The sequence below is a fragment of the Neocloeon triangulifer genome, unplaced genomic scaffold, assembly GCF_031216515.1.
Source record: "Neocloeon triangulifer isolate White Clay Creek 2 clone unplaced genomic scaffold, ASM3121651v1 ptg000001l, whole genome shotgun sequence".
Taxonomy (NCBI): Eukaryota; Metazoa; Arthropoda; class Insecta; order Ephemeroptera; family Baetidae; genus Neocloeon; species Neocloeon triangulifer.
This window is the reverse complement of record NW_026775544.1, coordinates 730,558-758,523: the sequence shown is the minus strand read 5'-3', so window position 1 is coordinate 758,523 and position 27,966 is coordinate 730,558. Positions and strand designations below refer to the sequence as shown.

The following is a 27,966-nucleotide window of genomic DNA, read 5'->3' as shown; positions in this document are numbered from 1 at the left end:
GACGGTGTGGAGTAAAAAAGCTGCACAGCGCAATTTTCATGAATGTGACGCGTTGAAAAAAGTAGTGCTGGTAATTTCCATCATCCGACAGCAAAAAAGTTCCCGAATCACAATTTTCGCTCAGCTCATCGATCAATCAAAAATCGCCGCGGCCGCAAACAAGCGGCCTGATTTGGCCGGGCTCAAATCCATTTAGGCAATCAAACGACCGCAGGAATTTCGTCCCTTGTACCTGGACGAAAAAGGGACCGTCGTCTCTTCGGAGAAAAAAGCAAACACGGAGAGAGGGGCTGCGATAATTTGTTCCCGCTGAGTGATTAATTCGATTAGTTCTGGTCGGCGTGGCGCAAGAAGTGGCGTGACGCGCCATTTGAATTTCAGCCAGACCGTCCGGCGAGCAAACCGAGTTCGACGTATCAAATTCCAGCGCGGCCATAATTCAGGGGATCCGCAACAACTTTGCACGCTGATAAAGGGCCAAGTGGCCTTCGGTGGGCAATCACAACATAACCTCAGCCTCGTAAATCACGAGTGGCCAAGAGGAGAGGTGACTTATGCCGCGGGAGTCGCCTGCTGATAAAACCGCACCACCCTTGCCACTTTCCTTCCCGAATTTAAAATGTTCGCGAGTGGTTTTCGCTGTTTTTCGCCGCTGATCCGACACCAAATTCGACTCGTAATTGCTTTTCACGCCCCGCGGATCTGGAAATGTTGAAGGGAGAAACGCTTTCCGTCTGTCAAGGAATGCACAAGACCATATTTTTCTATTTGGCCCAACTTAAATATCAGATGTTCAAATCAGTTGAAATTAAAATGGATTTTCAGCCGAAACTCAAAATCTGTTTTGTTTTGTTTTCTACTTTTTTTTTAAGATTTAATCTCCGGTGTAAATAATGATTGAAAAATTGACTTCAGGTTTGCATCCTTGCTCTAAATGTACTGTAAAAATCTTTGAAAAATTGCATCATAGTATTGAATGGAGAGTAAATAAAAAGTGCTTCTTATCATTGCGATTTTTTTTAATTTATCTCTTTTGGCGTCACCCACACAGCTTTGCCTAATTTTTCCGATCAACGCTTACTTACTCTTTAGATTTTATAATCTCTATTAATTGTTAGTATAAAATAGGTACATAATTATTATTACTTTATGTTATAATCAGAAATGAATTTCCATTCTTGCATTCTTGAATGAGATAAACAATATTAACTTCAAGAGATTTTTGTGCAATGAATAGCCAATTTTGATTTGTTAAATGAAAATAATTCAGACCTCTAGATTGAACACTATTTATATTCTTTATTCTCAAAAGTAATTCGAATTCAACCATTTTTTGGAATACGATTTTGCCAAAGGCGCATCTCCCTACAACGTTTCTACGCGGAACTGCTTTGAATTGCAAATAGCCCGTCTTTAAAAGGCCGTGACACATACACTTTGGTATATGTATAATTTAGCGTCGGCCGATTCCTTTTAAAAAGCAGGTTCACAAGCCGAGTGACGGGGCGGGTGCGGACCGGCCGGGAATATCACACGGGTCGGTTGGTCTTTCAGAGCGGGCAAGGCAAGTCATCTGCCGAGAGCAAATATGCCTGCCAGCGGAGAAATGGGATTGAGACGGCGGAGAGAATTGTTTGTTGACATAACACAAGGATCTTGCGATGCGATGGGGATGCAGTGAATTTGCAGCTACAATTTTGCCGGTCAGCCCGGGGAATTTAGGGACACGCGCTTGCCTGCGCCTGCCGAGACGTTTATTAAGACATATTAGGGATACTTTCTGCGGCAAAATTTACTAGAGAGACGGCGAGGAGTGGTGAAAAAAGTGCAAAAGAGAGAAAGTCTGTGTGTTGACGGAATACACAACGCTTTTTTGCGCGTGGTTTTAAAAAGATTGGTGGCGGGCAAACGCAGCTTTTAACGGTGTTTCATAAATTGAAGTGTGCGATGAAAGCACAAGATTAAATTTTTTGCCTTCACCGCTACAATGGATTGTTTTGTTTTTCTTGCATAATTATTTGAAGCCATGCAGTGCCCGGTAAAAAACAAAACATTTTCGTAAAAATCTTCAAAATTAATTAATTTTATGGCCTGAAAATCTCAGATGATGAGATTTTATACAAAATTTATATTTATATTTGTTCAATGCTCCGACTATTTTATTGATGATTAACGGAACTCTCCATTCATTTATTGCCAGGACTAGAAGACACGAAAAAAATTTGAGAAACTTAAGAAAATGAATATGTACCCAAAACGTTTTCTTATCGAGTTAATAAAAAAATTTAACCTTTAAATGAGGCACTTAAAAATCCTTTTGAATTATTCTAACACAGTAACATTTACGTCTACATTCAAAACGTGAACTTTTATTTGAAGGTGTCGTTCTCATTTAAATTTAATGCAACCCTTTCATGGAAAATTCTCTCTCGCCATTTAAGGAGTGAATTGAAATTTCAATATAATTCCTCGACAATGCAGCCGTGCTGAGAATTTAACTTTTGCAACGTTTTCGCTTTGCTAAACGACACACGCTTTTGTTGAAAATATCGCAGCGAGGGCAAAACAATACACACGCCGGCAAAGGGAAACGAGCCCCAGCAACGCTCGCATTTATAGCTCAAAGTCTCAAAGTAGCGCCGGCAAAATTCCAGTTTGTTAAATCTCACGCACGCACACGTATTCACCAGCGCCAGATTAAATTATGCACGCGCACACTCAAATGCACAAATTGTCGCGCGCGTGCTGCGAACTATTGCCTCGTCTGGCAGCTCGGCGCGGCTACTAATTTATCACCAAACACGATTTAATATTCGCAAAGGTTGGCTTCCATGGCAGGTGTGCGCCGCCGTTTCCCGGAAGAGACAAAGTTAAGGCTGCCTCGCTCCGTCCTTTGTCCCAAAACCACCGCTCTTGCAAATGTACTTTGCACAATGCAATGATAATAATCATAATCACCCAAACGAGCAGGGCCAGGCCATGTGCACAAATGTCGTTGGCGAGAAGCAAATCACGTTTGCAAACTAACCCAAGGAACATTATTGAAGAGACGAATGACGTGGAAGATATTTAAAGCGTGAATTTCAAAAGCTGATATTTTTCATGAATTGCGTACTTTCTTCTTTGAATTTTACCACAACCTCTCGAGCATATTTAAAAGTTTGATTAAGTTCAATAAACACTTAATGGACTTCTATGCACAAAATCTATAAGTGGATTATAATGGAATATTTAAAAATTTAGGAATTTACTGATTACGAAGGCTGGAAAAACAGAAATTGTCAAGAAAAAAAATTCAATTTTGTGCTTTTTATAAGTCAAATTTTCAAAAGAAAATATTGAGTGCTTTTGCTTAATTTTAAATAAAAATAAAATTTCTTGATTCTCAGTGATTTAATATTTTACAATAAAAATATATAATAATAATTATTAATTAATTTATGATTTAGAATAAAATACAGCTTTAATATTTTCATGCATTAAGAAGTGCAATGAGCAATGAAGCTTTTGTAATAAAAAATTAACAGGATTTAAAACTAAGACCTTTTGGACAAAAAAATTAAAGAAATTTTTTAGGAAGTAGAATAAATTGCTTCTTGTGTATAACAAACACCTTGGCCATAAACACAATACAAGCTTTGGCTGCTGGAATATTGTTACAGGCGTGCATGTTATTGGTGGACTGCACGAGTAGGCTATACGGGCAATAAATCGGCAATACACACACGGACATTTGAATATTCAATAACGCTCCGGACACACGTCATAGTTTTGATCGAGTCGTAATGCAATTTGGTTATAACGTCGTGTTTTCGCAACGGGATACAATTGCGCATCGGAAACGGTGAGGCCGAAGCGGTGGAACTTTTACCCGAAAAATTGCCGCAATCATACCAACGAAAATAATCGTATGCGTGCAAACTCAGCTTCGAGGCTGGATTATCTCTGATTGGCGTCGATGCAAAATTTGTTTGGGAAAAACTAATGAACTTCCTGCTGAAAATAAACGTGATTGTCACGGTTATTATATTTCCAATCAGGCCGATGGGTCGTCATAGTTTCGCAAAACTTAAATAAAGCTTCATGTGGAACGGGAAGCCATAAAATTGATTAATTAATTTAATAGCCATTTCATTACATTCTGCATCGGAAAATATAAATGATACGCACAGTTAAAACATAAATCAGTGATAAATGCAAACCTAGAGGATATCCGCTCAAATGAAAATTTTTTACTTGGTAATGAAGCATAAAATTTTAAATTATTAAATTTCTATCAGGCAAAGGGGAAAGTATAAAAAAAAATTCAAATTAATTAATGATTTCAGCCTTTGTGAACACAATCAAGCGGTTAAAATCAAGTTCTGGCCATGGAAAATTTAATAAATTGGGTTTTTCTTAATTTCACTTTTCTTGCCTTCGCTTCAAATTTAATCGTGCACGACCTGAATTTATCACTCGATTGTATGTTTTCAGCCTTTGTGAACACAATCAAGCGGTAAAAATCTAGTTTTAGCCATGGAAAATTTAATAAATTGGGTTTTTCTTAATTTCACTTTTCTTGCCTTCGCTTCAAATTTAATCGTGCACGACCTGAATTTATCACTCGATTGTATGTTTTCAGCCTTTGTGAACACAATCAAGCGGTAAAAATCTAGTTTTAGCCATGGAAAATTTAATAAATTGGGTTTTTCTTAATTTCACTTTTCTTGCCTTCGCTTCAAATTTAATCGTGCACGACCTGAATTTATCACTCGATTGTATGTTTTCAGCCTTTGTGAACACAATCAAGCGGTTAAAATCAAGTTTTAGCCATGGAAAATTTAATAAAATGGGTTTTTCTTAATTTCACTTTTCTTGCCTTCGCTTCAAATTTAATCGTGCACGACCTGAATTTATCACTCGATTGTATGTTTTCAGCCTTTGTGAACACAATCAAGCGGTAAAAATCTAGTTTTAGCCATGGAAAATTTAATAAATTGGGTTTTTCTTAATTTCACTTTTCTTGCCTTCGCTTCAAATTTAATCGTGCACGACCTGAATTTATCACTCGATTGTATGTTTTCAGCCTTTGTGAACACAATCAAGCGGTTAAAATCAAGTTTTAGCCATGGAAAATTTAATAAATTGGGTTTTTCTTAATTTCACTTTTCTTGCCTTCGCTTCAAATTTAATCGTGCACGACCTGAATTTATCGCTCGATTGTATGTTTTCAGCCTTTGTGAACACAATCAAGCGGTAAAAATCTAGTTTTAGCCATGGAAAATTTAATAAATTGGGTTTTCTTAATTTTAATTTTGTAGCCTTCGTTTCAAATTTGATCGTGCACGACCTGAATTAGTCTCTCGAATTAATGATTTCAGCCTGTTTGAACACAATCGAGGCGGTTAAAATCTAGTTGGAGCCCAGGAAAATGCTTGGAAAACCACTTGTTATGCCATTCAACCCGCAATATCACGAAATTGAAAAAAATCAGTCTCACCAATTTTTAACGTGTTTATGACTACCAACTAGAGCAACTTTTGGCTATAATGGAATAGAAAAAAATTTATGTACTAGGTACTTTGGTGGCGTATCAAAAAATTCAAGCTCAAAAAGTTGAGCCTGAACTTTGACCTATGACCTTGGTCACCGTGGCAAAGTTGTAGGGCGTCTAATTCCCTACAACTTTGCTTTACACACATGCGCTATCTGCAACAGGATCTGAGATATGTTTGATTTTCGAAAACACCTTTTTAAAAAATCGCTAACTTTAAGCCCTTTTAAAATAGGCAATTTTTAGAATTTTCAAAAATCCTTCTAAACTATTTGTCTACACCCTAAGGGCAACTAAACTACCAATTTTCAACAAGATCCGCCGACCCCATGCCGAAAGTGGGTCCCTTAAAAAATAATAATGCCAAAAATTTAAAAAGTAATAAAAAAATATTATAAAATTAAAATGCATTTGTAGTAAATTTTTATATTTTATTTAATTTAAATAATTATATAAAAATATTATTTCTTTTACTGTTGATCCCACTCTAATCTAAGAAGGAATTTAAGAAATTGAGAACTAGAGCAAAAAGGTATTCACAAGTTACAACTATCAGGGATATGCAAACGCTCAAAATCAAAAGATACACAGCCTACGCGGTGAAGCCCCACTATCGAAAATAATAGCTAATTTTGTATTATATTTTTTTTAGCAAAATGTTTATTTGATTAATATCTCAATTTTATTGCGTGTACTGTAAAAAAACCTTGCTTACTTTAAATTATGTCAGAATAATATAAAAAATATTGAATTTTGTTTTCAAATTCTCTGTCACTAGAGACCATAAGCTCAAGAACTCCAAATAAAACTGGTATATAATTTATTATTATTATAATTGTTAAGTTTTGTAGATAATTATTATCATTATTATTTATTCTTCTCGGTCAATACAAAAAATTTAAATTGGAAAAAAGAGAAGAAAGGGTTTACAATTAGCAGATGTCTGCTAAAACGCCCGACATCAAAAGAGACGGCAATAATGTTTTAAATTATTGCAAAAAAATGCAACTCATAAGTTTTCACCATTTAAATGGAAATCGTACTGTACCCCTCAGAATTAATTAATTAGTTGTGAACTGTGAACCCTTTCTTCTCTCTTAATTCCAATTAAAAATTTTTTATGACCGAGAAGAATAAATAATCATATTATAATAATCATAATACATGAAAAAACATTATACTACATTGCAAATTGATAAATTCAACCAATCTAAGTAAAAAAACAGTTGGCAAATTTGACATTTTGGCAAATGTATAAATAATGGAGGTGGCACATTAGAGGCGCGACAGGAGGTGAGAGATGAGGGCATTCAACACGGAAATTCGATAAATTCCACGAAGGGCTGCGAAGTGCAAAACTGCGGAATATGAAACGCGCGTCACCGCGCGTCACAGAGAGAGCGAGCATTATTATTAATTTAAAGGGTGCGCGTCCGCCTGTGTGCGGATGACGAATTCGCGTCCATTACGGCCAAATGTGTTGTTGTGCATTATATTTATGAATTCGTGCGGGCCCCCCCAATAATAAAGCCTGGCAGGCTCTCGAGGACCGCCGCAGTCGGACACATTTACAAAATAATCACGTTGCCAAAAGTTTTGCATACAATAAGGATACGTAAAAAGCTGTTGCCCGAGTATAACAGGTTGCATAACAATAACGTGGGCCGCGTTCCAGCTGCCGCTCTCTCTCGTTTTTCATCCGAAATTCTGCACGTCAGCCCGCGCTATTCATGTTCTGCGGGAAATATTAATGATTTTCCAGTACCGCCGACAGCAATACGCATACATTTCCGAATTCATACGTGTTGAAAAAAGATAAGGGCCACACCACGTGGAGCACCGAGTAATGGAGTGAAAGTCAGTCGGTCTCGGAAAAGCACCAAAAAAACGGGCGGCAGTTCCGTTTTTTTGGGACTTGGCCATTATTGCGCGCGGCGAAATAAAACCTGTTGGGAATTTTCCGAGAAAAAAGAAAAGACGCAGGCTACTTATCTCGTCGCAGGCTTTTAACTTGTTAGCCGGCGTCTTTTGAGGAGACACACGCGAGCAACTAACTAAGTGCGTAGGCGCATCATAACAAATTTATCTTGCTGCATTTTCATCTTGAGAGGATTAAACGCGCCCGGGGCAGTGAGCGAATGATATATCAAAAAATCCTTATCCTCAATTCAGCATCACGACAAGGCGGGGGATGATGTCAAAACAAATTTAATGTATAACCATAATTTGGATATCAGAAATAGAAATAAAAATAAGTACATAGCACGTTTAGAATACTATTTCTTAACAGAAAACTATTTAAAAGTTTAAATTTCAAATTTAATTCATTTTTGTTATAATAACTGAACAATTTTACTTATGTTATTAAGAAACATTATTTGAAAATGAATAATTTATATTTTTGTTTAGAAAAGTATAATCAAATATTTCTATGTTATTCGTTGAAATCTTTTCCAAATTATTATTTTTTTTCTAACAGGAATTAGCATTGCTGAATATTGAATACTATTTACGCTCACCAATGTTTGATGAAATCAGAAAAAAATACATAGACTTGAATGTGCACTTCCTTGCTTTTATCTCCGATTAAAATGAATTTTGGTAATTGGCTTCCAGGAATTGGATATGATAATAATTGCCTTTCAATTCAAAAATTGCTTCTTGGCTTGGAAAAAGAGAAAGTAATTTTCTTTTCACGGATATAAATGGGAACGCTTTTCATTATTTCCGAATGGTAAAAAAGTAATTTGTGAAAGTTGAAATTTTCGCCGAGCCAAATTTTCTTTTTCATACAAAAGGACACAATGGCGCTTTTCAGCATGTAATTAAATCTCAATACAACTGATGTGCCCGGGAGAACCAATTCAGTTTCCATTTGCCCTGAATACCTCGGATCGATTTGGAATTTTTGCTCGGGATTGGGAAAATCCATGTGGGGCTGTGGACAAGCGCCGCCGTGATTGCGAGAATGAGCACGTGCGGCGAATATTACGTACACAAACACACACACACTGCGGGCAAGTGAGGCTAGATAGGGAGCAGCCGGGTTTATCGTCGTGTTTACTTTACTCGCTCGTAATTAAAAAGCTCGTCGGAGCGAGTTGGCATCCATAAGACAAATTAATAAAGATTCGCTTAATTAAAAATGGTGTTGCACACGCGGGGCGTTCCGCAGTGCAAACGGCGCCGCGCTGTTCATTAATATAATGAAAATGCAAATGAAAAGTGACAAGAGTATAATTATGTTTTATGCGCTGATGAATAATGTAGAAGTGGGTCGACACAAGGCAGGCGACTCGACTCGCTGCGGTGTGTTGTATTTGCATTTTTCACCCGCCACGGATGAGCGTATTTTTGCCTGAGATGAGAGCAGGGCGTCTTCACAGGCGTCCGACGTTGTGCCGAAAAATTGTTAATTGATGAACTAAAGGTACTAAAATTTATTGACAAAGTAAGGAAAAACAAATAATCTCCGTAATATCGGTGTTGCAAATTTTAGTGAGGTATTTTTTCAAAATTCAATATTTTTGATCATAAAAGATTTTATTATGTGTCGAAGACAATTTTATGTATTTGTATTAAAAAAGTTATACAACATAGATTTGCTTAGGTAAGTGAAGTAATTTTTTTTATAAATTAATAAGAATCTCTTTAAAAACAATTTTCTGAAACATAATTATAATTGCAAGTTTGCTACCATTTTAAAGAATTTTTTATATTCGAACAATTTAATATTATTTAATTATTTTTTTCTTAATAATGAAATTAGAATAACTAAAAACTAGAAGTATTTTAAATAATTATTTTTAGAAAAAATTTATCCTTTTTATTTAAATAAATTAATTCAACTTGTACAATTTTTGCTAACATTCACAAAACTCCTTAAAACTTCTTTGCATAATAATTGAAGACAAATTAATTTTGTTAACAAAAATTAATCAAATGGGCACAATTCTTATTGTCTGCAGCATTATTTTCGGCACATTTTTGGCGACTTGTCTCTCTCAAACAAGGAGATTTCGGAGCGGTCGTGCGCTCCTTGGGGAAAATGGAAATGTCTGCGAAAACCTGCCGTCCAATTAGTTCTCTTCGCAAACTCGGTGCGAGCTCAAAATAATGGATAATTGAAGAGGCGCACCCGTCTGATTACGTCGGCGGCTCTGCTACTCGTTTTGAAATTCACATTTTCGGGCGTCGACGTGACCCGCAACGAGGCCATTTCCACGCGCGGAGGCCTTTTGCTAATCAACTTTCCGGTGACGGGGCCCAATTTGGAAAGTTTCATATCAGGAAGCACCTGCAGCGCTCCCAATTCCTTCGCTTGACTGTTGCCCCCGGCGCATATTTTGATTCCCCTACCATTTTACCATTTTACAAACAATGCTGAAAGTAAGAATCCATTTCGAGTGGTATTCAAACGGGTTTTTTATATTTTGTTCATCAACTCACAAAATTTTTCTTTTATATTTTTAACTATACTAAATACTTTGCTTCTGAAGAGCTTCATATTCTTGATGTCAGTGGCAAATAAAATTTGGATTCATAACAAATAGACTGAAAATTGGTTAAAAATTTACTGAATATTTATTAAAACCCATTTTTTTTTAAATCTACAACAGAACGGCAACAGATGTCATGTCAATTTGAAAGAATCTTAATCACTGAGAATTAAAATTTAAAGTCATACTGTGGGTCCTTATCTTTTAATAATATAAATTTCAAATTTATTTTTGTTTCCAGAAAAACTTGTTTGGAAGATTATTTTAATTTCTGAAAAGTTTACAAAGCAACTTTTGTGATGTCTGTACACTGATAGATATTTTGAGAATCGCAGATTTGATTTTACGAAGGTTGTCAGATCCTTCTTTAACATGAGCCTTCGAACGGTACCGAGATTAAATTTATGCCCCCGGCGGCGGTGCTTCTATAAACTTTGCTTTCCGCGAAAATCCCCATGACTCGCAGTGCGCGATTTCAGCCTCATTTTCGCCGGTTTAATTTGCGCGTTGTCAGATTCCTAATTAGTAATTCCGGCTCGGTCTCAAAGTTCAATAGCCAGACTCAGTTTCAACCCCTTGCACAGGCAAGGCAACAACAACAACAACACCGGAGGGAGATTCGAGTGCAGACGCGCACAAAATTAAATTATACCTCCACTTGACGAAGGCGGGCGATGAGCGGCGACTCGTACTTCTTGTCGTCCTCGTGTTTGCCGAGCTCGGCGTCGTCAGCCTCGCCGGTGCTTTCAACCACTTGGAGGGCGTCCGTTTTCGCTGGGGCCCCGTTCAGCAGGTGACCCTTCCCCACCACCGCCTTGCACGCCTGCAGAAGGATGGCCAGCCGGGGTCGGTGCGACAAAGTCGCAGCCTCCGGAACGGGGCAGGCTTCGTCGACGGTTTCCTGCTCGCAGAGATTTTCTTCATATTTTCCGTTTTGCAACTGAAACAAAAGGAAATTTTATATATTAATAAAATCACTAAATTCAAATTTTTCTTTGTCCGAGAGCATACATTATATTATCATAAAATTGCTCACTGACTGCCAATAGAAAAACGATTGCTATGGACGTAAATAAATAAAAATGGAAAAGTTTAATACTTTTGGCGAGAACAAGAAACCGGATTGAAATTGAACCTAACCTGCTGCTTTCGCTGGAAAAACAGCTTAAATTGAACTCGGCCAATGCGTGTTGCCGGGCAGGACCGGATTTTCTCTTGTTTTCGCCCGAAAAACCCCTCTTTTCGATCAAATTTTGGACAGAAAAGCGACACACCAAATGACTAGACACATTGTAAACAAATACTGACTCCGCCCACCTAATTTCCTCCTAATTCGCAGCACACGAGGGCGCGATTGCATAGTGCACTGTTTTGCACTAGGCAGCGTCCCGGTAAAAGGTTAAAAAAAAGCTAATTATATTTCCTTAAAACATGCATCAGCACACAATAAGAGCGAAACAAAGAAACTCGGCAATCATGTCGTCAAAGTCTTAAGGCTGCTCTTTTTTTTAAATTTTGAAGCATATTTTCCAGATATTATAGCGCTTTGAACAATGCTTTGATTGCTTTGACTGTTTTCACAATTTTTAATAAAATCATGGATCGGCGCAAAATAAGAGCGAAAAAAAACTCAGCTTGCGTCGCGTCAAAATAAGTGTTAAGGCTGCTCTTTCATTAATTTTAAAGCTTTTTTTCCTAGATATTAAAGCGCTTCGAGCAATGATCTGATTATTTTCACTATTTTTCCTTCAAAAAATTTTTTTTTTCAAAACGAAAAACCAAATTGTTGAAAATTTAAACTTTAAGAACTTTGAATTAGCTTTATTCATTTGAAATGATCAATTTTGGAAAGAAAATAATTAAGAAATTTTAAAACAATTTTTTATATACATATTTATAAACAAATATAATGATTCAATAACTAAAAACAATGTGTCCAGTTGCCATCACATGACCATTCAGTTTGATCTCTTTCTTGCAAACAGCAATACTATAAAATTTAATGCCAGCTCCAGAGTGTCTATATATTTATTATTTTTTCAAAGAATTATTAATAAAGATTAAATAATAAAAAAATAATAATAAGATATTGAACATTGCTTTAGGTTCTTGATTCCAATTTAAGGACTCCTTATTGACATAGTCAAATCAAGTCTTTACAACAATGGTTTGTTAAATTTCCAATAATTGCCAAAAACGGCTCCTATTGTTGTAAAGACTTGATTTGACTATGTCAATAAGGAGTCCTTAAATTTAAATTGCTTTGAGCTATTTAAAAAATATTCACTATGAAAGTAAACATTTGAGTGGATCAATTGGAATTAAATTGTTATTATTTTTAATTCTGTTAAAAATTATAAAAATTAATAAAAATATTAAGATCGTTAATATTTTTATTGCTTTCATTTTAATCTGTTTTATTAATTTAAGAATTCGCTTAGATTGTTGATTTAAATACAAATTTACTTCAATGAAAATTCACTGCAGTGAGAATCTTTTCGCAAGAATCATTGCGCGAGAAGAATTTCTCTGATACGCTCTAATAGGATTCCAACTATTTGTAATTTTGATTTTACGTAGGTTTTCAGACCCTTTAAAGATTAATGTCATGTTGCTGTCACAGTTTAAAAACAAACAGCTCTCGCTTGTCAGATGAGATTTGCATGATCGGCCCCAAATTTAATTCAGTTTAAAATTTTTAATTACGTTCACTTGATGGCGTCACTTGCAACATTGATCAAAGGGACTGTGCGAGCAGCACCTGATTCACCATTAGTTTTGATCCATCCAGAGTGACGTACTAAATTGGCAGTTGATTATCAAAATTGGCTGGAGACCGGAGGAGCGTCGGCAGATGGGAATCCGCCCGCACTGCTGCGTCCCCGGCTGTGCTGCGAAATTAATAATGTGTTTTAATGAAATAACCGGCGACGAGCTGCACGTAAATCATCCAATTTTCGCGAGGAGCTTCTTCCTGCCTCCCTCCGGCCGCAGCCGAGAGTCCCGGAGGAAACTGCGTTTGCCTTAATATACGAGCGAGGCGCGACTCAAATTACTAACGACTTTGTCGCTCGCACATAAACGAAACAAGATCACTTTTCTACAAATAGCAATAAGAGGATTATCCAGCAGATTGCACATTTTTAATCTTTTATACAAAATGGAAATTCTGGAAATAGTTTTTGGGTTTTATCTAATTTTTGAGCTTAAAATTTTTCAATTAAATTAAGAATAAAAAATTCGTTGAAATTTTTCATCGTGTGTTGTGTAATTTCTCAACATGAATGTGTTGTGAAATTTTTCAACATGAATTTTTTTATTATATAAGAAATAATGTTATTTCTACGAAAATTTGATTGATGAATGGAAATTAAGGGAGTCTTAAAAAAGTATTGAAGTTTTCAAAGGGAATAGGCCTTATGAATTTTCAAGGGAGGAGATAATTTTAGGAATTAACGGAATTAAATATGCATAGTCTAAATTATAATAAATATTTCCAGAGACTCGTTTAAGCTTGCAATAAACTCAATTACTAAAAATATTAGTCCGCCTAGTGAAATTTGCGGTTCAAAGTTTATGAAAACGTTTAGATGAGTTTGTATTTCAAATTACAAACAACAAATTAAAATTAAAAAAGAATCAGAGATGCGCCTGTTGGAAGAGCGGAACAGCGGAAAGCAACGCCAAATAAATGAATTACCACCGGACATGACTGTGCACTCCGTGTACCGAGCAGCAACTTGACAATTACACAGGACAGCAGTGGCAATGTTTGGTGAGTCGTGAATAAAAAATGTACCAGCCACTCACGTGTGGACATGATGTCGCGGCGAGCAGTGTGTGGCGAATGCAAATATTTGGCCGAGCGCTCAATTGGACTCTGCGCAGAATGCTAGTTAAATTAACAAGACCCTCTCGGTCAGAAGTTTGCTTTTGACCGGCGGAAAAAATCTTTCCAAAGAATGTCGCCGACAGACTAAATAAATCAGCTTTCACGATATATGGGCGGCCGACGAGCCTTTGAGAGGCAATGCGCGCTACAATTTAATCAAACCCTAAACTTTTCCAATTCCTTAAGTCCTCTTATTGTTAGTGCGCCTTTTTGATTGATCGTTTGCCTATAGTTTCAACGCGAATGAATGTGTTCAATTTAGATTAAAATAAAAGTTCATATAGAACCGTTTCAATTCAATTAATTGCTTTGATCAGCATTTTTAAAGTTCAATAATAGATCGACGAAGTTCTTTAAAGACGATTAATTAAATTAAATTTAGTTGAAAATCGTATTACTGATCAATGACAAAAGAGATTGCTGCCCATAAATTTAGTATTCATCAAAATTTAATACATATGGCATGAATTGTAAGAATTATCTTCATTAATATAAGTTATTGAATGTGCGGCATGATTTCAGATCACTTATATATCACTTGCTAATAAATATGAGCAATAAGTGCATATCAAACGGTTTACAAATCTAAATATTATTGAACAGGTAACTAAAATTGTTCTTTTCGTCAATAGTGTGGGTTTATCGAGTCTCTTTTGATGTCGGGCATTTTAGCAGACATCTGCTTATTGTAAACCCTTTCTTCTCTTTTTTCAAATTTAAATTTTGTATTGACCAAGCAGAAATTATAATTTATCATATTATATTATAGTAAATATGCTAAAAAGTTTCATATTTTTATCAAAAATAAATTTTTAACTCAATGTTTAACTAAAAATATTTTTAATTTTAAGCGCATGCAAATAGTTACTCAAATTTATATTATAAATTTGGGTGTGTCAGTGCACAATAATTTTAATTTTAATTACAAAATTGATTTATGCATGTTTACCGTGCATCTCATTTTTACTTCAAGTAATAATTTTTCAAGATAAGGTTATGAAAATGGACAAGAAAAGAGGTGAAAAAGAGGTGAACCTTTAATAAATCCCTGTTTCAACACTTAGGAGTGCGAATTTTTAGATCGCAATATCGATTTCAGTCTATAAATTTTGCGTTCTTTCTAATTAAATATTTAAAAATAACGTTAAAAAACAATGATTGCTAGATAAAAACTTTGATTATTTTGAAAATTGGCTAAATACATCATACTGCACCTTAAAAGAAAATATTAGAAAATGAGATAAAATCAATTTTTCTTAATAATTATTCGCAATTCAAAAATTAAAAAAAAGCATACGGAAGGATCAAAACTGAATCTTCTGTGCGATTTGAGATACGAATGCAGGTGGCCCAGTGTGATAGCCCGAGGGAGTTGAGTCAAAAGTGCTGTGTCTCGGCGTGAGACTCACCTGCTGCTCGGTTTGTTGCTTTCCGGGGGCGGGCTGCCTCTTCGGGGTCCGCTGAACGCTGGTTCTGGAGGCGTGCCTGGCACTGCCACCCTCGGAAGGCCGGGGGCCCGACCGACGGGGCAGCAGCGGCGGCACCACTTCTTGCCCTTTGTGGGGGTCGACGAGCAACCCGGCCTGGATCATCTGCCGCTCGCGTTGCGCCTCTTCTGCCTGCACACATTAAAAAAACCAAAGTTATGCAACGCCGCTCGACAGACGTGTCGGGCGGGAAGTGGCAATTTGGAAGCTTCGACGTTCCGTGACTTTTACATCGCACACGGACCGCGATAAAAAGGAGAGTGAGAATTTCATAAATCATAAAGTTGGCGCGCTTTTTAATGACTTGCCGGAGATTGATGTTAAAATTGCAACTTTGACGCCAGTAACAAAATATTACATGGCGTGCGCTCAGAGAAATTTTTAACCGTGACGTGAAAAATGGAATTTCGCCGGAAATTATTTCTGCTGGCGCGAATTGCAAACTCCAGAACGAGTTTCCGTCGTTTTTATTATGCCAGTTTCTGTTGAATGACGTTCTCGCACCTCTCTGCAAAAACTATCAGTTTGTCTCTCTACTTCTTGCCCTAGTACGTGTGTGCACATGCTTGTTGACAGATCCATATCTCGCTTTCTCTCTCTCTTTTATCACGAAAACAAGTGTCGAGGGAGCCAAAGGTGCTTGATGGATGAAACTTCTTACCGTTGCTGACGATTGCGTTTTTACGTGAGTGTGTGCGCCTCGCGAGGAAGTGTTTTGTGCGCGGAAATAGCAAACTGGAATTGCTGCTTCCCGCGGGGGAGCCGATCCAACTTGAGCTTCTAGTGTGTGAATACGAAAGGGAAATGGTGTTTGACGAGTGACAAGCCGCGCTAGGGTGGCACCATTTACACTTATTTTCCGGCCCGCGACAATCGTTGCTTGCAAGTAAAGAGTGGTTTTGTTGCTGACAACGCCGCAGCTTTGGTCAAAATCGAATTAGTGCTTGCAAACAAATGGCAAATGTTTCCGGTGGAGCTAGAATCAAAGAACTGTTTCTGTCAGCATGGAAAAGTCCAAACTTGGCGTTTTTGACGTAGCCTAGAAATTTTAAAACTCGTCCCATAATAAAAAAGAATTAACAATTAAAACAACAACAACAACAACAACAGAGTTAATGAGATGCCTGAAATTTGGATTTTCAGATCCGATGAAGTGTGAATTATAATCAATTTAATCTATTAATATATATTGAAATGACTTTTTTTATGATAAGATATCATAATACATTTTCATGCTATTTTCAGCAAATTTGTATCTTTTGGAATTATTTTCTTGTTTTTATGATTAATTTGTTTGAAAAGTTTATGTTTGTGGCATAGATTCCCATTAGAATAAAATAAATTTATGCTTTGCAATTGAATTTAATGAATTAAACTGTAGCGAGTCTTGGCCGCAGATGCAAAAAACTATTGATTGACTAAAAAAGTACCCAGAAATCTTACATATTAAACCGATATTAGTTACATTTGAGATCTTTCAGCAAAACCACATTTCTTTTTCAGGGCCATGTCTTGATTCACGGTCTCATAATAAAAACGATAAATCTAAAAACTGCTTCAAAATCTGTTCAACAAAAGCAATAATCTATTTATAGCCCTTACAGAGCAAATTTAGAAAAGGATATTTGCACCCAATTCGATATTATCCAGAAATAGCGTACATAAATCGTCAATTGCTGCCATAAAACAATATATTCAAATGTGGCAGAGAGGAATTTACACCAGCATTTCGGTGAAAACGCCATGAATTTTAAGCAGAATTTCCGTGTCAAACGCACATTGGGCCTGAGATAAACGTTTTAAAGCGGCACCCCGTGTATGCTGATCTCCAAGAAACTTTTTTCAAGCGATCTCGTTCTAATAAGTTTTATTGCAGACCCCGAGTAAATTGCGAGTCGGTACGTTGGCTCCATAAAGTTCTCGCCGGCAAGGAGCAGCAACTCCCAACGGTCGGTTGCTCTGCCATAATTTTCACCATTGGCACCCTTTATGTTCAGTTTACACGTTCGTCGGTCGGTGCGCTCGCCCGCTCGCACGTGGGAAGAGCGCCATGACTGACAAGGCAACATGAAACTGTCAGGAAAAATAACATGTGCATGCATAATAATCGGCAGTGCAACCGGAGAGATAATTTAATGTTTGAAACGAGATTTCTTTGCTAAAAATAAATAATAATAAAAAATAAAAAAATCGCATGAGACGCTCTACATTATTTCTCATTATATGAGGAATGGAAAGGAGTTTATGTGAAAATACAAGGAAATGCTGTGCGAAATATAAATGTGAGCCGTTGACATTGTAAACCGTGACAGGGACTTTCTCAAATGCAGGCAAGTGTGTAGAGTAAAGCACTAAAATAAATGTAGTTTATCAATGTATCAAGAATATCACAATAACTTCACAAGTCATTTCAAAATATAAATCTATTTATTTATTTAAAATCTTTAAATTTCAATATTAGGAATAATTTGTAATCAATGTAATTTATAATAATGAATTTATGGATGATGTATTTGGGCAGAGAATGCCCGATGGTACATTAATAAACATAATTTGAAACTAATTTTTGATTATTATCATTTTTTTCTATTTAATATAACTTTTAATTTAAAAGTTTTAATACATACAAAAACTCCTGTAAGGGTGAATTAATTCTTTAATAATAAATGATTGAAATCTAAGATAAAATAGGTATAAGTGGTACTTTAATACGACTTTATTTAATAATTTTCCAAGCAGAAAGTACTTCTTGAATAATTTACCCTTTGAGAGCAAGAGTGGACTTTATATCTCTACTGTTTTTTTTTCTATCAGATACAAATTATAAATTACACAATTTCAGTGTGGTACACATAATAAATTAATTTGAAAATGTTTAGCCCCAAACCAATAAACTCTTTTTTATATAAACTGTTTAATTAATCCCAAATAGGCAACGCTGTTAATTTTCAGTAACAAGGTAGTCTTGCGATTATTGATAAACTGCGGTATTTGTCAGGTGTTTCCTTTTTTTATAAACATCCACAAAAATCATGCTATTTTGCCAGAAAATGGTCTTTTGTTGAGGTTCAAACTTCAAACCGCATCCATAAATACAATTGCCTTATTAATCTTATCATTGCACACAGTTCAACTGCTCACATATATGCAAATCTGTTATTGTTTGGTTATTTAAAATCCATTTGAGTATGTTTATTATTTTAAAATATTTTTCATTGGACTTTCGCACACGGCCCGGAACTCAGCGAGTCCCGCTTTTGAGCCGTATAAATACGAAATCGGCTCAGCGGATTTATTCCTTCGCGTCAGCACGACGCGGTTATCATTTTTCAACGTGACACCTGCGCTCGGAGAAAAATGGGAATTTGATATTCGGCGCGCGCGAGATAAAACAGCCGCAATTCATCCGCGGGTGTGTCGGAGTGAAAAAATGAGTGCTGCGCTTTCGGTGTTTGCTCGTTCACTTTTCACCTGTCTCTTTTTGATCCTCTTCTGGATGGCCTCCTCGTGCTGCTCCACTAATCGGCGCTCCATCTGCTGCATGTAGTCACGATCCATAAATCGTTGACTCTTGCCCGGCTCGAATTTTTCCTGGTGATGCCGCGGATAACAATGGGGCGTCGCAGCAGCAGGTCTATCTTTGCATCGGCGACCCTTGGATTTGGCCTTGGCGGGGCGCGCGAGAGGGCTGCTCGTCGGGATCGACGGCAAACTGCGACAGAAAAAATCACGTCCTCATTATTGCGAGAGCTGTCAAATAAAGTTCACTCCTGGCTGGGGGGGACGGGCGAAAATCGGAAAAATCTATTCTCTTACATAGGAGGAAGGAAACGAGAGAGAAATGGGGTACGACATGCCAAGTCCATACTGGGTTCGACGCATACCCTGCACATTCCCTAACTATGAGCCTTTGGCAGTTAATAACTTTAAAAAAGGACTCTTTTATTTTCTGATTTTATTTGTTACTTGCAATAAAATCTGCACATTATTCAATTTCAAATAATATATAAGTGCATTCTCTAATCTTCATAATTAATTTGCATTTCTTATTGTAGAGCAAGTTTTCTAATTAAAAAATAAAAGAAATGTTTTATGATTTTCAAATTGCCAATGTAAACAATCATGAATAATTTTCAACTCTAATATATATTCATCACAGAATAGTTAAAATCATCTAATTGTAAGTTCCTGATAGAATGAAAATGTGAACTGATTTAACTAAATTTACTAAAAGCAATTAAAATAATGTTAGTTTGTCAAAAAATGCAAAATATAAATAATTTTTAAAAATTTATAATTTTCAATTTATTCCAGTATAATTATTGCACTTTTTTTTAATAAATTTTTGTTTAAAAAGGTGCGATTTTCATACTTTATATGGGATGCGTTGAACCCTGTATGGTTTTGGAATACGAGTATGGGACGGATGCACACCAAAGTAATAAAACGACATCGATGCTGCGGAGCTTCTAGCTTAGCTGGTTTATGAATTGGAAAAATGAAAATCGTCCCGCTGCGGCATGCACGAGATTCGAATGACTCTCGGCGGTCGTACAAGTACATAAAACCGCCTTCGCATTAAATAAGTACACGGACTGGAAGTTGGAAATTGGCTACGTTTGAAGAAGTTGAGTTTCAATTATGGCCACAGACTGACTCAGATTCAATGCGGCTCCAAAGTGTAATGCACACAAACCGTCGTCATTGAAAAGTCACAGAAGTTACGACTAAATTTAATCGTGTGTATGTGGCACGTGTTCCCTCCCATCCGACGGAGTAATAAGTTTGTCGGTGCACAATCAATTCAATTACATAGTTGCTCTCTCGCACTCGAGTACTGCGGCACCTTCTCTTGAACAGATGGAATCGGAGGAGTGCGATACTCAGACACTTAATGTGCAGATTACATTACATTTGGAACTATGTTTAATTAACTCAACAGTAAATTTCAATTATAGGCTCTTGAATCACTGAGATAATATTATAATACTAATTTTGTTCCCTAACAAAAAATAATTTATTCGGGTTTTAAATTCTCAAAAGTCATGAACTTTTTTTTTCTTTCTTTGAATTTTGGATGAATTCTTAGATGGGGAAAAGATGCCTTATATCAAATTCCAATAAACAAATCTTTGAAGCTAAATTATAAATTTCAACGTTTGTTAAAAGCATAATTTTTTTAAATGACATTAAAGCAATTGAAGCAGAAATTGAAAATACCTGTTCTATTTTTGTTTGAGTTTTGTAATTCAAGAGGCAAAAATCACATAAGAAAATATATTGATATAGCCAAAATTATGATAGAAACACTTGAATAAATCATCTCATGGCCATCAGACAATTGGAATATATAACAACCAGCTTGATACAAAATCTAAATTTATTCTGAACAGTATTTTAAGGAAAACAATATTTGATAAAAAATAAAAAATAAATTAATGAAGAAATAAATAAGTAAATATTACATGCAAGTTTCAAGCTTGGAGCGCTTCAGGGAAAAGCGCATCTCCCTTCAATATCTCTCTACTCACAGTTAGATTTTCCAATCAGACGAACGAAATTAGAATGGAGCCGAATGTAATCAGAAAACGGAGTCTGCAATTTATAATCTGCGTTCACCTGAAGGCCCGAAGGGAGCGGCGTCGCGGAATCGGAAAGTGCCTGACGTTGTAGCGCGATAAATAAAGAGGCCTTTTGTGCGCCAACAAAGTGCCACGAGTACATAACGTGCGCGCCGAAAGTGATTTCGCCCCGCAAAGAATGGCCTGTGTGTTGTAGGCAACAATCTTTCTTTGCATAATGCGCTTAACTTTTTAACAAGTTGCACACAAGTTTTCCTCTGAAATTCTTCAATATGCATATACAAGAGAGAGAGCCAATGAAATTTCGCTCCCAAGTATACTCTTCGCCAAGACAAAGTGGAGAAGTTGAATGGCGGAATTATTAAATGGGACTCGAGCATGACAAGAAAAGTGGAAAGTTTAATTTACTGCCAACTATAAGCGTCATCAGGCGATTTCCTGTTGAGCCGACAAATTATACACACAATTAATTGCAAACACAAGAGCAGTGCAAAGTTTCGGTGCGCGCAACAAAAGTTACCGGTAAAAGTTCATGTCGAGGGACTACGTGTGCATCTCGCCAGTCGGCCAAGGGAGGTGTGAATGGAACGCGAAACAGTACCTGATCTTGCTCTGCATGCAAAATCATAAACGGCTCGGGCCACGTGATTCGCGCGAGGTGCGATGGGCAGGTGGATATTTTCACTTACACGGTGCATAATCATGTGGAGCGGAGCAAGCAAGGAACAGCCAGGCCTTCTTTTCAGAGAGATTGCGCGCGATATTTGGGCGTCATGCGAGATGAAAAAAGTTTTTTAACACGCCATCGGATCCGGCCGGGGCTGCTTTTTCTCTCTCTCATTTGATATTGTATTCCAATCGCACCCGCGAGCGACTGAACATATTCCCAGCGATGTCGTGACTCGCAATACTCCTCGATATTGTTCACGTGCGGCTGCCCTTCTTTTCCGCCGTCCACATTTTAATGCATGCGCCCTGCCGCCAACCATTCAACAGCCACTGTTTATCGTTTTAATATTTTCGTCCCCGCCGCGCTGCTGTCCCGTGCCATTACGCCCACTGCATTTCGATTCATTGCACATGGCTGCGTGTGTGTGTTTGTGTGTCACCGCCCTTTCCCTCTTTTCGTCGCCTGGCTTTGTATTATTCGGTTTGCATGCTCTGCCGATCAACTTTGAGAGCTGCCTTGAGCCACCGGCAAAAAAAGGAGAAAATGCGATTTTATGTACAGACGAGTATGTAAAAAGGGGTTTATCCTATCGACCGACTTATTTATACTCGGAATTTCACTGTGAAATTTTGAACTGCGCTTCAAGGAAAAAAGCTCAACTTTTATTGTTACTTTTCTTGCACAGTTAAAGAGTTTCAATTATTTTTACATAGCTTTTTCTACTTTTAATTTTGAATTTGAGGAAAGTATTTATGAAAAAAGAATGAAATTATAAAAACATTTATTATATATTCTTCAGTAATATTTTGACCTATTTGTTTAAAAAAATCTCAAGTTTGTCAAAACCTAAGCTAATATTAAAGTCGTTGATTTTTGCATCTACAATATTAATAATAAAATTTACCTCTAAAATTTTATTTAATTATCTGCAATTTTTTTTTTACCTTCATGAGAATTCAAAAACATTTTGATCAATTTAATCTTTTGCTATGCAATTGAACAATTAATTTTTGAGCATTTTCTTTTTATCCCTTTCCCTATTAAAATTTCAAATAAAACTGAAATTTTTCATTTAAATCGGTAGATACAAAATGTGTACACAAATTTTAATGGAAACGTGCAGTTAGGCTTTTAACAATAAAAAGCTTTGTGATCAATTGACGAGGTGGAAGATATTTTAGCTCTATATGTTGGCCGGAAATCCAATTAAAATTGAACGTCAAATGCGCCTTTTTTTGACACGTTTCGAGTTTTTATGCTTGTTAACACCGAACGAAATGGCGCTTTTTCGTGCGCAGTGAGGTGCAAAAACGGTAGTTGGAGTCGAAATAAAAGCCCCATTCAGTAAAAGTGAGCCGCAATATATTAATTTCCATAAAGGGCCGCGCCTGTGTATGTCTGTTAATTACGCTCCGCCGATAATTTTTCCGCCGAATTAATGTAGATAAAACAGACCGTTCGCGAGCACGTTCGCATTTTATCCGCATTAATTTATTTAACTGCATTGTGTGTGTAAAGTGTTTGTGGCTGCGAGTCGGGATATATTCGCCGTTTGTTATTGATTCCGCGGGCTAGTGTGTATGCATGTTATATTCAAAAGGCCCGACGGTATTATTTCAAACGCCGTTTATTCGCGATCATGGCGAACTGCACCCTCTTGACCCCGTTGCCCGCCCGAGCTTATTGCACACGTAGGCCGCAGACAAAAGTGCTAAAATAAAATAATATAATAAAAAACCACAACGTCGAGTGGGAGATATAGAGAGAGAATCGTGCTCTGGCACTTTTCCGTGGGCTACGATTTTCATTCCCCGCCAAAAAGCGTTTGATCGAAGGAGTCACCTGAATAAGTCCTAAAAAAATCTCCGATAATAAAAAAAAATTCATCATCAACTCAGTCAGTGCATTTTAAAATATTATATATTGATGCAAAATGGGTCATATATTTCTCGTTGTTCAAATGAAAGTAATTAATCTTGTGGGAGGTATAAATCCAAGTTAAGTGTAGTAATTACAGTAAAAATTTAAAAAATTAGTTAGGAAAATTAAGGCTTTAAATTTGAAAACCAGCAACATGTAAATTATGTAAATTAGATGTGCAAGACAGGGCACACCTTTTTAACTGTGCCGTCCTTTTAAACCAAATTGACCCCCTGCAAAACCTGAGCAGGACAGAAATTGAATCTCAACTCTATTGGATCGCTTGAAGAATGAATAGCTGAAAAGCTCAACACATCTGGCATAAAAAAAAAATAATAATAATAATAATAACAGAGAGCAAAATCATTTTAATCAAAATTATCAAATTTTCTAATGTATTTCCAGCATTGTACATAATTTTGATTCCTGAATTTGCGGCTTTTTTTATGTTTGTACTTTTTCATGTCGATGCATGATTCCGCTTTTTTTTTACAGAGTGTACTTTTTTGCGTTGTAAGTACCATGAATGGTGGAAAAATAAATAATTGTATATTAGTTCACAATTATGATTTATGATTGAACTTTCTGATTATCAATTAAAATTCATTTGCATTTAAACAGTGCCTAACATTTATTAATTTGCGGAATTTATTAAACTAAAAATTTGAAACCATTTTTTTACCAATTTGATCAATTTAAAGTAAACAGAAATGATACACTAACAATAAAAAACATGATTTGAAACAAGAATCTTACACTATTTGATCATATTAGATTATTCTAATTTAAATTTAGATATATATTACAGACTTCAACCAGCAATACATTGACGTTATGCACATTTGAATTTAGTGAAAACAATTATAATATTCAATTATTCTAATACCAAAATTCTCTTTTAGCACTTACAAATTTCTGAGCTAAGCGGGTCTTCCTGGTGTAGGGCCCAGTCGCGACTTGCGATTCAGGTCAGGCAGGGATGAGCCGTAAGTGGTTCTTAACTCCCACTCCATTACTCGAAATTGAAAAGTCCGCACCAGAGAGGAACAATAAAATAGTCAAATCAGGCCTCCGGCGGTGAAATAAACCGCCTGCCATATGCAAATGGATTGAAAGCCGTTCGTTTGCCGCCGATCAACTCCTGCTCTGACTGAATAAAAATTTATCCCCTAGCAATTTGGGAGAAAATTAGAAGGCAGCACCGTTTTCTTCTACGCATGCATGCATAAAACTTTAGTGCTGGGGCGCAATTTAAATTATTATTCTCGGGAGCGTGCCTGGCTGGAGGGATTAAAATTGGGCCCACTTTGATCCAATTCCTCTGCTCCCCCAGGCAGTCGGAGGAGAAATAATCAGGCTTCTCCGGGTGTAATTTGATTGCATGCTGCACCGCCGCTTTTCCTTCCCACTGATCCAGGTGACGACGGCCAAAACTCCTCCCTCCTTTGTTTGATTTTCTACTTGCGAAATTTATTACAAGCACGCCGCACACGACACACGTCCTTGTTGTATGCATATTAAAGCGCAGGTTTTGCCAAGCAGAATGTGGCAGCAAAATTTCATTTCGGAGGCACCGCCGCTTCAGCTCGTTCGTATTATGTAATTTTAATTTCGCAGCCGGGTCAAAAGCCGGAAAACTCATCTGTCGGCTTGGATTTGTCGCTGCGTTGAAATTTCGGTCCGTTGGTATAAAAGAAAACGGCATTCGCGCGAGCAACCGGCTGGCTATCTCAGCAACAATGACTGCTCCATCTCTTTGTGTGTTTGTAACCAGTTAATTTTTATGTTTGCGTGCGAGCAAGATAGGAAAACAATGGCCATAAAACGGCCAGCGGGAAACAATGCAAGGGAGCGGAATTGAAGCAAAGATATTGAAGTTTAATCGGCAAGTATTTGTGGAAATTTTCTAGATATTACCTAAAATCGCGTCTCCTCGTAAATAAACCGATGGCACGGCAATTTTGTGGAATTACATTTGTCATAATTTTATGGTTCTCAACAGTCGCTAATCTGATTTCCAAACATTCATTGTGAGATCAGACAAGCTAGCATTAGGGGAGCATAAGGAATCTTTTATATGGAATATTCAGTAACTCAATGAGATACAAGAGTACAGGGGACTTGCCCTTTATAATTAGGAAGAGTGATTTTTTATACTTTTCTATTTTATAAAGCGTTTAAATTTATTTCTTTTGATTGATTTTACATAATTTTTATTAAAAAAAACTAAATATAATAAGTCGAAACTTCAATTTATTAATTTTAATCTACATTAGTTTGTTTGATATGATTGTTAAGATTGTTTAAAATGCTTGTTACTTTGCATTGATGTTTTGTCTTATAGTTTGCATATTTTTGTTAGACGCGCCGCCAAATAATTTTTAAATACGTGCATGCAAAATCATGAGTTTTTTTTTATCTGTTAGAACAATAATATGGTTAAAATAAAGAATATTTTACAAAGTTTTTATTGTCTCTAAAGATAAAAAGAAAGAGAATGGATAGTAAATAAATAAATACAAAACACCCAACATGATACAAAAGATTGCCACGGATTGTTGTTTTATTCGCAGTATAAATCCATATTAACCAACAGCAAAGTTGTGGGCACCGCACTGAATCTTGATTTGATTCCCGGTTTTCGCAAGTGACTGAACTTTACGAGTTGCCCCCTCTAAATAAAAAGTGAAATCGGAACGCAAACCACGGCAACGTCTTCTACTTTTATTGCCATTTTATTTTCCCATATCTCCATAAAGCGAAAATAACCGGTTATGATTTTATATTGAGTGCCGTGGTTGGTTGGGAATATACAAGAACGAAGAACTCTTCCTGGAGTAAGGAAAAAGATTCCAGCGCTGCGTAAGTGGAAAGTTTCTGGCCCGAATGTAGGTTATCCAAACAAACGCGCACGCACTTCTTTCCTCGCAGGAGCAAAACTGCAAATCCCCGCCTACGTCATAATATTTCCATCCGGTTTTAACACTTGTACGAGGGCACACAAGCAACATTTAATGTTTATATACATTATAATAATGCACGGCTTAGCCGAGGCTTGGTGCCATTCAGGCCAAGTGTACCGAGGCTAAGCCGCGTTTGCCGTATGTAATGCAATCTGGATTGAAGAGACCATAGTATAAACTGGTAGAGCGAGAGAGAGACTCTTTTGGCTTATCGCAATCAATATTCACAATATTGGTCGGTCGTCGTGTATTGCAGTGCTTAGCTCGATGGAAAAGTACTGAATACAAACTGCCTCCGAGATGGAGCAAAAATTCGCCAGCCTAAAATTTTATTGTTTCGCCGTAAATTATAAGCCATCGGAATAATAAAAAGATACTAGTGGCATTTCTTTTTACGACCAATCGCGGCGTGTTTTTGGAGCTGCGTTTTTCGCATAAAAAATGAGCACCGGTTGTAACTTTTCATTCAGTCTGACCAAAGTTAACACACAACAGGCACGAGGGAAATATATAAGATGCCCAATTAGCGTAACATTACGGGCCATATAAAAGGAAGGAAGCAGCAGCGACTCGGTGAATATAAAAAAGAATGAACTCCGCACCCCCTGATTTCGCAGTCAGCATAAATAAGGGAAAAATCTGCGGGTGATGATGAAGAAAGAAACCCTCCAAGTAAAGATATTAGGATGCGAGCGGGGTTTCTCGCCATTGATTTAATTAAAAGAGGAGGAGGTCGATCTTGAGGCGCCGGCTTTAATGACACGCCGCCGAATTGAATTTTTTTCTGCGGTCCCCAGCTTTTTTCCCTTCCTGGCACCCCTGCTGCGTCAAAATTGAATTTCCCAGCGAGACAAAAGCGGAGTGTAATAAAAAAAAAATCCGCTGCCGATTGACGCGGCCACTCGGCAGTGCCTTGCTCCTCGTCGCGATTTGGTTATTGATTGACTATCTCATCAGGCCATGTCATATTTATAATAAAATATCACCGCCGACTCAGCCCGTCCCCTGCGGGCGAAAGGGCCCATCCATATAAGTCAGGCCGCTGTCTAATATGTACCCGTCATGTTATTATTGGCCGAACATCAGCCGCGAGCATTGTCATGCACGAAATTCGGGAAAGGCCTATATAGACAGCGAAAGCACACATACACATAATAAAAGGGCCGTGCGCCGTCATAAATTTCATTCGCCGACGTCGAAATTTCATGCCACGATGAGCACAGCAGCTTTTCGCCCTGATATTATATTTTAGCCATCCATTAATTAATTACCACGCCTGATTTGGACTTATAGGGCGCCCCGTCGGGACCCAAAAGTTTCGAGCGGAAATTTCATGCACTCTCGGGACTTTGTTTTGCGCAACGAAAAGTGACTGACGCGAGAGCTTTTCTCTCTCTCCGAGTGTGTGACACTTGTC

The 27,966-nt window shown here is 37.0% G+C and overlaps 1 protein-coding gene across 1 annotated transcript in view; it reads right to left on the bottom strand.

The window, feature by feature from the left end:
• The window catches only part of LOC132196938 (uncharacterized), a 70,387-nt gene that overhangs the window by 35,795 nt on the left and 6,626 nt on the right, over nt 1-27,966 (bottom strand). The window contains exons 3-5 of the mRNA XM_059619906.1: nt 18,886-19,126; nt 15,337-15,546; nt 10,688-10,975 (exon numbers count right to left, since the gene is read on the bottom strand). Of these exons, the coding sequence (XP_059475889.1) occupies nt 10,688-10,975; nt 15,337-15,546; nt 18,886-19,126 (739 nt within the window). The remainder of the gene's footprint in view (nt 1-10,687; nt 10,976-15,336; nt 15,547-18,885; nt 19,127-27,966) is intronic.